The sequence below is a fragment of the Protomyctophum bolini genome (genome assembly GCF_963924005.1).
Source record: "Protomyctophum bolini genome assembly, chromosome: 22".
NCBI classification, from domain to species: domain Eukaryota; kingdom Metazoa; phylum Chordata; class Actinopteri; order Myctophiformes; family Myctophidae; genus Protomyctophum; species Protomyctophum bolini.
Genome location: NC_137883.1, coordinates 4,083,349 through 4,095,848, shown reverse-complemented (window position 1 = coordinate 4,095,848; position 12,500 = coordinate 4,083,349). Strand labels below are relative to the sequence as shown.

General features: G+C 42.6%; 1 protein-coding gene across 1 annotated transcript in view; it reads right to left on the bottom strand.

Annotated features, from left to right (window-relative positions):
- Nucleotides 1–4,747: 4,747 nt before the first annotated feature.
- Nucleotides 4,748–12,500, bottom strand: part of LOC308310454 (dopamine beta-hydroxylase-like) — a gene marked incomplete at both ends in the record, with an annotated part of 34,003 nt that continues 26,250 nt past the window's right edge. The window contains 2 exons of the mRNA XM_080756797.1: nt 4,748–5,906; nt 11,731–11,895. Coding sequence (XP_080612923.1) covers nt 4,748–5,906; nt 11,731–11,895 — 1,324 coding nt within the window. The remainder of the gene's footprint in view (nt 5,907–11,730; nt 11,896–12,500) is intronic.

Here is a 12,500-nt window from a genome sequence, read left to right as displayed (position 1 = left end):
CTATGGTGTGCTTCTAAAAGCATATTATAGACTGTAAAGATTGTTACATTTTTGACCCGGGCGCAATTGCGCGGATCGAGACTATAGGGCTGGATTTTGAAGGTGCGTTTTACCATGTGGTAATACATAAATTGGCCTCGCTCTGCGCACAATCGTATTATGAAAGCCTTATCGTCCCGTGTTGAACGCACACACAGGGGCGCAATAGCCTAGGGGACGCGGGGGACGCGTCCCCTGCCAGCGTCACATTGGTCCCCCCCAGATGAGTTTGGGCCTGGTACGAGACTATAGGTACAGCTGTTGCTTCTTTCGAAAAATATAACGCAACATAGGAACCCCGCTAGTGTTTTTGGTCTTCGTCTGACAGTTTCTGTAGCAGAAAGACCTCTTTTCTGGAGGGGGGGGGGACAGTCGGTTTGGGGGGGTTCCCGACGGCTGCGCGTAGCTTCCACCTCTGACAGAGGGGAAGCGAGTAAGCGACGCCGTCAGAAACCCCCTCACTCAGGAAGGCCCCCTCACTCAGATCTCAGACGGACCAAATTGCGACAATAACATGTAAAGAGGAATATAAACAAGACCTTGGCGCAAAACTTCATATTTACCCTGCTCTAATACAACAAAAGTGTGTTCTTACATCCTCCATTTCACATCAGCACTCGTGAGTAAATTTAATTGCCATTATGAAAGTTTTCAGTGACGTTGGACCCACAGGTTGCATTGTCGTCAATAATTAATCTGTCTTTAAAACGTTCTAATGTTAATATAGCATATTGGCATTGTCTGTTGGTGGTCTGGTGGTATGTTATATGGACCATGTAACAACATGGTCAACAGCACTGTTTGCAAATGTAGCTACATTTGTTGGCCACAAAGACAATTTAGACAAAACATGCTGCTGCCTGCTAATGGAGCTTGTATAGATAATATAGGCTAATTATTTTTCGGGGAAATTGCAGATAGTTTAGCTTCCAGTGACTCAATGATTGAGTCACTGGAACAACCTCTCTGTAGTCCGACCCTAACCATAACCCCACGTTTTGGTGGTTAGACCCCCCCATCCCCCCCTCCCCTAGGGTAGTGGGGGGGACGGGGGGGACGGATTTTTCGGCGGCGCCGCTTCGCGGCGCCGCTCTATATCCCCCCCTAGCGTTCGGTCAGTGTTGCGCCTCTGCGCACACACATATGGAATACGACGTTGCTGAATATTTTAGCATTGTGGGAGTGTCCATATGTTAATTATTTTCGCTTTGCCCAATTTGCTATTAAGCCCCTTGACCTGCGCATAACGATTAGACGTGGGTCTAGGCACCTCATAAACGCAAAAAGAAGAAAAAGCACTGTTTGATTTTACACTTGAGCGGCTCTGGGACCCTGCTGGAGTGTTGCCAAGTCTGTTTATTATAAGCGGCTTCTTTTTCTGTAAAGTTGCTTGTAAATATTGGTAGTTGTGGTTGCTTTTCTTGTTTCTAAAGGTTTCTCCTAATGTTGTTTAAACCAGTGATCCTCACACAGCACATTCCCATGTCAAGGATCCCCAGATGAATGCATTTGCCCAAGGACGGCTAATACAAAAATGTAATTACATTTTTCCAAGATTACTTTTGAAAATAGCAGATCTACCAGCTCACAATGCATCACATTCATTCATTAAAACTATGAACTCTGACTGCAGGCGGATATTAATGATCATTATAACAATGTGCAAGAAAATATTTAAAAAGATGGAATAACTTTATATTTGTGGACAATCAAAATATGTTTTTTATTTTAATGTGGTGTCATTAAAATTAATCTGGATATGGCAGACTCACTATCTAGAATATAAAAGCATGGCACTTCATTTAAAATAGGTTAGACCCCTGTTATATGCGCTTATTTTGGGATTATTTTTATAGACCTATTTACTTGTTTCTCTGAGACATGGCAACAGCGTCTATTTATTGCGTCTTTTTATTAAAATGTTGAGATTAGAAACGGCCATAATTCTTTCATTTCTCAACCTTAAAAAAAAACAAAAACATATCCATAATCCTTGGGAAGTTTGCTTTCATACGCTGTATCACACTCGATTCAAGTCTTCTTCAATAAAATGCTACGAGGGAAGACCATACCATCACGGGACCATACCGCATCACGGGCATACACACCAGGCATTCAACTCATTACTCATTTCAAATATAATATAATTATAATTTAAATTAAAATATAATTTTACTGGTGTTTCTCAATAGAAACAACTTATTTTGAGGCATAAAGGTGACAGCATGCAGTGCAATAGGAATAATTAACCCAAATGTGACAAAGTCATATATGTCATGTCTTCTATGGTGCCAGCCTGAAGAAATGTAATATAACGATCCCCAAAGTGCGCATTCCGTATGTGACATCAGCTGACTGGTAAAGAAAATAGTATGGACATGTTGATTGGGTAACTCTCAAACACGCCTTAAACACTCCCATGACTAATTCAAGGCTGTTTTGCGCACTCCACGGGGTGTCGAAAGCGCTTCTTAACATGCTTAAAATTGCAATATGACATACCTCACGCCCCCAGCTCATATTACTGTAATAGGTAAAACGCACCTTCAAAATCCAGCCCATAGCTCCATCACCTCCCCAAAACGCACGCACTGTTATGGGCGTGCCATTCAAAAATGAATGGTAGTCCAACTATAAATCACGATCCAAGAGTTATAGGTTATAGGTAATGTTATGTTGCCACTCTTGACACCCAACTATAGCCTTTATTTAACATCTCTGTGGAGGGAGAGAGAGAGAGAGAGAGAGAGAGAGAGAGAGAGAGAGAGAGAGAGAGAGAGAGAGAGAGAGATTGTGTGTGTGTGTGTGTGTGTGTGTGTGTGTGTGTGCGTGTGTGTGTGTGTGTGTGTGTGTGTGTGTGTGTGTTACAGACAAATGTTTGCATGATCAGTGATCACTTAATTGTTACTCTCATGGCGTTTTTACCATCTCGAGCATGCAGCACATAATGTTTCAACTCTCAGATACTTGCAGTGCAGGTAAAACTGCGTAGGCCTACCACCTGTTATGAATTTATTTGCTAATGCAAGAAGGCAGTAGGACGTTACAGAAAATGAGCGCTTGGAAGAACAAATATATCACCTGCAAGGAATTTCTTGACAGGAAGTAAGTAACATGTCTACCGTGGATTTTTATGAAACAAACACTTTGCAGATGTAAAGAGGATAATTCAAGCTTTTCATACAGCTGCAATGTTGATGAGTTTGACGTTGTTTAATACAATCAGATACAGATAGGACTTTTCTGTTTGGATGTATAGCCTATGAGTTCCCAGAAGTTTTATTTTTCGCCACTAGGGGGACGATCGAAGGATGTATGTTATGGGCTGCAGTCAATAATGGCAAATTGCATCTAGTTAGCACCTGCTGGCAAGACGGCCGCGGTCTGCACTGCTAGCCTCTGACTGTTCTTTTGTACATTGTGTTTGTGTTGTGTTTAAGATCCCATGGTTGGCTCTGTATAGCCTACTGTGGACCTTGTGTGCATTTATCAACCAGTTCTTGTTCTTTGACGAGTCGGGTCTTGTATGTTTCATGTCTCCAAAAAAATCACACCCACATGAACTGAGTGGTGCAACTAGCAGTAGGCTACAACACATTTTAAACTTTGGAGCTTATTCTTTTCTTCAATACATAGGCCTATAGGACCACAAACACATCTAAGAAAGTCCATAATAAAAAAAACGTAAATAAAAATGTTGTGCATTTGTAGACCTGCTATTTTCACTAGTTTGGGTAGTCTTGCGTGGTCAGACTGTTGCCTCCTGCAATTTCCAAAAGCGTCAAATCCGTCATACAGTCTGGAGCAACGGAAGCTCTGATCATGAGTACAATATGAATGCTTCCGTCATACAGTCTGGAGCAACGGAAGCTCTGATCATGAGTACAATATAAATGCTTCCGTCATACAGTCTGGAGCAACGGAAGCTCTGATCATGAGTACAATATAAATGCTTCCGTTGTAGCCCCCTCCGGTAGATAGATACGTCACAAGGTGTTCTTTGTTGTACAGACATTTATTTTGCTTATGCCAAATGCCGTGAGAACTGAATAAAAACATAAAAGACAATAACATTCAGTACAATATTCTCATAGAGAACAATAATGAAGAAACAATACAGGTTACAATAAACAAACACAAATGTAACAAATATACCTCATTGGCCGCATCCACTTTGGGGGGAATAAACGGGGGAAATCTTTCAGTATCAGTACATTGGCTTTGACTGATATCATGGGCTGGAAAACAGCAGATCTACATGTGGCAGCAGCAATGCATTTTAGCTGTTGCACGCTGAAGCTCTCTCTCAGAATGAACTGGCTCTGCCCTGCTCTGCTAATTATGAGGATCCAAAACACCCTTGCTCAATCAGCAGATCAGGCTTCCACTGCTCAGAGGTTTAAGTGACCTTAGTCAATCAATCAAACATAAATTACCCCAAAACACATTGAAAACAAAGTAGAAACACATAGAAACATGAAATTGACATGAAACAAAAAACATTATGAACTTCTTAACTTATGTACTTTTTATAAATGAACTTTTAATTCTGTAGGCAGCTTTTAATCTTGATGACAGCTACACTCCCACCGAAATCACCTGGATTTCTTTAACAAACTTTCACATTTTATAATCATAATCATCCTTTAAGTGTCATGTAGTGTGTTATGAACACTAGTGTATGGAGTGCATGAGAGGTAGAGGTTGCTTAGTCGGCTTCAAGCAGGGTAAACGTCTTATGGATAGGCCTCTCCAAGTAGACTGGTTCGGTGAGTCTCTTCCCTTGGCCATCCAGTGCTGAACTTCCAATCAGCAATTGTAGCTTCCTCACACATCCATCTTCACCAGGGTGCACATCCGTGACCTTGGCTAGTTTCCACTCATTTCGTGGTGCAGTGTCGTCTTTCACAATCACTATATTGTTGATCTTTGCATTTCTGCGGGTCTTATCCATGCTTATCTCCTTCTTGGGTTGAAGACTCTGGATTTCATCAGAGGTTGCTCTCTGGACAATACCTATGATGGTAAGTTCAGCATCCTTTCTCTCTTCGAGACTTGTGGCTTCATTGGTTCTTGACGTCAAACCTTTAAGCTCCTTGACACAACGCACAAGTCTTTCAATGGATTTGACTAAACTTGTCCAGCTGGAGAACTTCAGGAAACGATCAGGCAGTGAAACGTCTGTTGCCAAGGTCTTATGTACGATGGTCTTACGAACTTCTGGGTCTTCAACTGCTATGTCTCCCACCTTAACATCTCTGCTGGGAAGCTCGTCACACCAGAGGAAATCTGGACCAGTAAACCAGTTGGAGGCAATGAGGTCCTTCATTTCTTCTGCTGGAACCTTTTCAGCATCTCCACGAGTGATTGTTCCACTCATGAAGGCAATGTAGTCTTTATGGTACTGCTTGTCTTTCTCGAATCTCCTTTTCAGACACTTGAGGCGGTGATTTACACACACTCTATTGTCTGGTAGACTCGGTCTGTCTTCCTTAAACGGCAACGGCATTTCACAGTGACCGTTTGCCTTGATCTTGATTCCATCCTCCATCGTTGCGATGAAGCGCAGATCCTCTTGGGAGAAATGAGCATCCTCTGCCGTTCTCTCATTGAAGTCTGATTCAAGCACCCGTATCACGTCTGGTGGAGTGACAACTTCTCTGACTTGTGTTCGGCAGATGTATCGGACTTCACTTGTTTGATTAGCATGCGAGTGAAGATTTGGTGTCACTTCTTTGACAACAATCCTGTGGCTGCTTCCAATTACATCGCCATAGTCGACACAGGGATTGACACAGCCGACTATACTCCAGCCGAGGTCTGTTCTTTGGGCAAAAGGCTCATTGTCTTTGCCTGACACCACTTCTCTGGGTAACAGGGCATGGGAACAATTATAACCAATAAGCAGACCAATGTCGCAATCGATTAATGGTGCGATCTCTTCAGCAAGGTACTCCAGGTGAGACCATGCTCTGGCAGTCTTGGGTGTAGGAATATGACTGAGATTGGCAGGAATAAACTCTCTTGTATAGGTGACTGGGAGAGGGATTTTCTTAGAAGAGTAAAACCCCCTGACTTGTAGCCCAGTTAACTTCTGACTTGGAATGATCGTGTTCTTGGATGACAATGTAGACAGCTTTAGCTGCACCGGAACCTTCTGTGTGTCCAGAGTGTCAGCTTTCTCTTGCAAGATGAAGGTGGTATCACTTTGGTTGTCCAGAAGTGCATATACAAGAACTTCATTCTCTGGTCTACTTGTGGTGGATAACCACACTGGAACAACTGTGGAAGTGCAAGCATTGCTCCTATCCTGCACTACACGGTGTGATGTTGCTTCACTTGCCGTTTCATCTGTATTGTCCTTTGACCTTTCTTTGTCCTTTGAGTGCTTCTCACTCTCCTTTAGTTCGTCATCCTTCTGATATTTCCTTCCGTCGTCTTTGGTACGGTCTTCATGTAAACAGGTAGGGTGCTTCCTTTTACATGTGTCACAGACACTCTTGTTGTCACAATTATTAGACTGGTGACCTGATTTCATGCATCCAAAGCATAATCTGTTGGTCTGCACAAACTTGACTCGTTCTGCGACTGAATTGGCCATGAACTTTCGACATGTGTGAATGCCATGGTTTGACTTCTCACAAAAGACACACTCTTTAGCATCTGGTTTATCTTCAGATGTGCTTGTAGTTGCTAGTACCTTTGCACCAATACTTCGTGTCTTGGTGTCTTTGTCTTTTGGTGGTGTCCTTGACTTCTCGACATCACTCAACTTCAGAGCGTAAAGAGAGGTCACTGGATTACAGGCTATCTTGGCTTCCTTTGTGACAAATTTTACAAATTTCCCGAAGCTAGGGAATTCCTGCCACTCTTCCAGATTCTCAACGACCTTTCTGTTCCAACTGGCTGTCAGCCAATCAGGAAGCTTGGTAAGTATTCGTTGGTTTTCAGCACAGTCATTTAAGACTTCTAGGCCTTTAATCTGTGACATCGCTGATTGACAGCCTTGCAGGAAGTCTGCGAACTCTCTCAGTTCCACGCTGTCTCTGGGTCCTATCTTCGGCCATGCGGTAAGTTTATCTCTGAAGGCTTTGGCTATCACAAATGAGCTTCCATATCTCTCTTCAAGTATGTCCCATGCTGAATGATAGGCTGCTTCTGTGCCTAACAGGAAATAACCTTCTATGGCTTTCTTTGCCGGTCCGCCTACGTACTTGCGAAGATAGTATACTTTTTCATTTACTGGAATGTTCTTTCTGCCTATCAACGTTTGAAATGACATCTTCCAGTCTTTGTACCTTAGTGGGTCTCCACTGAAAACTGACGGCTCTGGTACAGGGAGTCGGCTTGCATTGATGGACTCGGCAATTGCTCTGGCGATTGCTGTAGCGCTATCCTCTTGCTGAGCGCTAGCAGCAGGTTGGCTTGTGACTGCTTGTGTCATCTGCTGGGCATTAGTAGCAGGCTGGCCCCTTGTGGTTGCTTGGGTTACCATAGCCGATTGTGCTTGTGAGACATGTTGTGGTGATGCCACATATTGCACAGGCAGACGCTTTGACTTAAGTGTGGGTTTCAGTTTCATAGATTTGCTGTCTTCAAGCAACTCCGATATCTCGTCATCTGAGCCCACTTCTTGTTCATACACTTGTAGTCGTGCCTTTGCAGCATTCATCTTTTTGACTGCATCTAAGCGCTCTAATTGCCTGCGCTTCTCTTCTAAAGCACTTTGCCTTGCAGCATTTTCCACTTCTTGCTGTGCAAGCCTTTGCCTGTTCTCAGCGTCAATGGTTGCAAGCCTTTGCCTGTTCTCAGCGTCAATGGTTGCAAGCCTTTGCCTGTTCTCAGCTTCAAGGGTTTCAAGCTGTTGCTTCTCATAGTCCATTACATTTAGGACATCTAAAGTGGCTTGATTTGCAGCTAGTTCTGCTGCAGCTTCTTGTTTCTTTGCAGCGGACAGGTTTGAGTGCCTTGATCTTGTGGTTGGTCTACTTGTAGACACTGAAAGTTGGCTGGCACTGAATGTGAACTTCGAGCTAGACTCACTCAAAGCCTCTTGATTTCTGTCCTTAAAAGCACGCGTCAGGATCTCTGACACCGCTACACAAGTGTCGACACGACGGCGGGTCTGGCTTTCAGGGGTAATGTGTCGGCGTAAGTCAACATAAGCTTGTGTTACATCTTTCTCAGCACAGCTGACCTTGGTCATAACGCTTTCCAATATGTCATTGGATAGAGCATCACTGAATGCTTTCTTAGCCTCCTTGGCAACAGCTTTCCATTTTTCATAGGAAGTTGTGAAGTGATGCTGAATATTTCTTATTTTGTCATCTTCAAGGTTTTGACCTTTTTCAGTAAGCTTTCGGGTTCTCCGGCTTCTTCGCGGTTTATCTGCATCATCTTCACTCTCTTCTGACACATTGTCGGCCCCTTTTAGTACCTCAATTCCCGATTGTGTGTTAGTGTCTAAAGGTGCATTATCAGTACTGGTAGACTGGTGCACTAACGCATCAACTGTAATGGTAACGTTTAAATCTGTTTTACTGGCTTCGTGCTCAGACATCTTTAGAATTGTTTAAATTGACTGTAAGCTATCCTAAATTAGTAGCTTTTAAAGCTTAAACAAACAAAAAACAACAGTTAAATTAACTGGCTTAACCTAAAAATAATACTACGGTTTGGAATGTAACACTTGCAATTAACTTGGATTTTAGTTTGACATAATTGTTTTTAGAAAAACCTTAAATGTATCAAACACCCTTAAATGAACTTGTTTCACTTGCAAAGAATTACCGTAAGTATTTTAACCAAGTATATATATTTTAGAATGGCTTAAGTATCATAAATTATTTCACAATACACTTGAACTTTAAATTAAATTACCCAAAGAAATGGATAACACTTGTTTTAACACTAGTAAACTTATATCACTCTTGGTTGCAATATAGTCACTTCAATTCTTTAGGAGTAAACCACTTAAGATTAAATCAGAAAATGTATAACACCAAAATATTTTCACCCTTAGACTTTAAGTGTCATTTACACTTGAAACTTGCTTAAAATTAAATGACTGTAGTGAAATCAACAACAACTTGAACATAGAAAGACATGTGCAAAATACCAGAAATGTCCCTTTAAGCAATTTTATAGAGTCCCTTTAAAGCAGTGAGTAGGTTACTCCACTCAACATTTAACTTATTTTAAATGTGTTACTTCTTGTTGGCTTAACCACCCAAAGCTCTCGAACTCCACTTGCTGGGAACCCAATGTAGTCACAGTCTTATCTGTTGCTGGAAGTCACTGCAGGTGAACCATGGAAACTTGCTTGCAGGACGGTCGACGGTAGGCACAGACAGGCCCCTTCACCTCGTGTCGAGCAGGCTGAGTTCTCACTGTAGCCCCCTCCGGTAGATAGATACGTCACAAGGCGTTCTTTGTTGTACAGACATTTATTTTGCTTATGCCAAATGCCGTGAGAACTGAATAAAAACATAAAAGACAATAACATTCAGTACAATATTCTCATAGAGAACAATAATGAAGAAACAATACAGGTTACAATAAACAAACACAAATGTAACAAATATACCTCATTGGCCGCATCCACTTTGGGGGGAATAAACGGGGGAAATCTTTCAGTATCAGTACATTGGCTTTGACTGATATCATGGGCTGGAAAACAGCAGATCTACATGTGGCAGCAGCAATGCATTTTAGCTGTTGCACGCTGAAGCTCTCTCTCAGAATGAACTGGCTCTGCCCTGCTCTGCTAATTATGAGGATCCAAAACACCCTTGCTCAATCAGCAGATCAGGCTTCCACTGCTCAGAGGTTTAAGTGACCTTAGTCAATCAATCAAACATAAATTACCCCAAAACACATTGAAAACAAAGTAGAAACACATAGAAACATGAAATTGACATGAAACAAAAAACATTATGAACTTCTTAACTTATGTACTTTTTATAAATGAACTTTTAATTCTGTAGGCAGCTTTTAATCTTGATGACAGCTACATCCGTCATACAGTCTGGAGCAACGGAAGCTCTGATCATGAGTACAATATGAATGCTTCCGTCATACAGTCTGGAGCAACGGAAGCTCTGATCATGAGTACAATATGAATGCTTCCGTCATACAGTCTGGAGCAACGGAAGCTCTGATCATGAGTACAATATAAATGCTTCCGTCATACAGTCTGGAGCAACGGAAGCTCTGATTATGAGTACAATATAAATGCCTCCATCATAGGCCTACAGTCTGGAGCAACGGAAGCTCTGATCATGAGCAATCGATGAAGTGAAAGTGAAGATAAATCTAAATCATATAACCATGTATAGCTTGTATAACCATGTATATAGCAGAAAATATTATGTAAAGATATTTTAATTTAAAGTATATTTCCGTGAACGGAAATGCCAGCTTCCTTGCACGGATTTCGGGAGGTGTAGTTCCAGACTCTATATAGCATGTTGGTTCCCAAAGTGTGGTCCGGGGACCCCTATAGTGGTCCTTGAGGGAGTTCTAGGGGGTCCCCAGCAAAATGATAGTTAGGAACCAAATGGACTCTTATGGGTCTGTATAACTCAGAGATTGTACAAATAGAACCATGTGTACACTCAGAGTCAAATTAACTTAGGAACACCAACACGCGTCAAGCCTGGAACGGCTGGTCCGGTGAATCACAGGAACAAGGACACTTAATGCAGGAGAAGGAGGAGAGGACACTGGAGCAGCACGGACATTTTATAAGCCTTTTATTTAGGTGCTATAGTAACTATAACTAACTTTGATTTTACAATGTAAATTGGGGTCCCAGGGATAGAAATGCCCTTAAATAGGGGGCCGCAAAGCCTACTAAAGTGGCTGGAAATCCCAGCGGAACCCCTCACCAACCTTAATACGGTCGTTTAAACACGTCTGATCTCTCTGTTCGGTCTCGACATGAAACGTTGGGGAAGCACAGCGTCTATATAGCAGACCTGGGCATTGCACGGCCCCGGGGGGCCAAATGCGGCCCTTTTGGCTGACTCTGACCGGCCCCTAGCTGCCCTGAAAGGTTGCTTGGGAATTGTTGTTAAATTAGAAAATAAAAACGTACTTTCTGATTGTACCTTATTATGCGTGCTTTCGAAGCCTGTTTATTCACTTGCACCGTCTGTTTCCTGCCGTGAATTGCGTGCAATTGACAACTTGGTTCACCATTGTTTTGGAAACTTTTATTGAATAAATGCCATTTTTCCAAGGCAAGCCAAGGCAACCTTACCTTTTCATTGCCTTTTTCATTGCTTGTCAAAACAATGCCATTTACTGCTTTTATATAGAAATATAATGTATATTATGCAGAATTGAGTAGCAATGTTTTTTGTTTCTCATTTGGCCTCTTGGGAATAATAATTGCCCAGCCCTGTTCTATAGTCTAAAGTGTGTGTCTCTTAACCCATTCTGACCGGGCACCCATTTTGGTGTTAGCATCATGTTATGCTTTACCTATTGAAAAATAGCAGATCTACAAGCTCATATCGCGCCACCGAGTGGCGCGCTACGAGCTTGTAGGTCTGCTATTTTTGAAAAATCGAAGAACGACTGACATTTTTTTAGAATCTGATCTCAGGTCAGAATGGGTTCATCAGACCAGTTGTGTGTCCAGTGGAAACCTCGTATGAATCTGATCTCAGGTCAGAATGGGTTAACAGTGTGATGAGGACCAGGGGGAGAGGAACCAAGTGGTTGTAAAGGTGAAGGACTGTGACACTGGCCAGATGGAGATCCACACGTTGGGCACCATCAGCAGCGCCAGAGATGTCGTCACATCGCCTCCCGGAGGCCTGGAGTTCGGCAGCGATGATGGCAAAGTGGCTGGAAATCCCAGCGGAACAGAGGTCAGTGTGACACATATTTACATAGTGGTCCGAACTCAAAATATCTACCGCGGGTGGCTGAGACCAGAGCCATTGAGTAATGGTTGAGACAAAGCAGTGAAAGGTCCCGAAAGAAACATAACGTCAGTCTTACCCAATACCCAATCTTTCTGTTTTAGGAACACAAGGCTGCTGTACTTTATACCTCATACTAAGCATTAAAGTATGAGGTACTTAATCTGGTCGTTTTAACGCACCACTCACCAACCTTAATCCGGTCATTTTAACGCACCCTTCACCAACCTTAATCCGGTCGTTTTAACGCACCCCTCACCAACCTTAATCCGGTCGTTTTAACGCACCACTCACCAACCTTAATCCGGTCGTTTTAACGCACCACTCACCAACCTTAATCCGGTCATTTTAACGCACCCCTCACCAGCCTTAATCCGGTCGTTTTAACGCACCCCTCACCAACCTTAATCCGGTCGGACCAATGCTATGTCTAACCAAAGGATGCCTCCCGACAGACGGACTGACCGTCTGACTGACTGGTTTCATAGTAATCTGTGACCTGCGGACGCTAAAGCCAATACAACTATG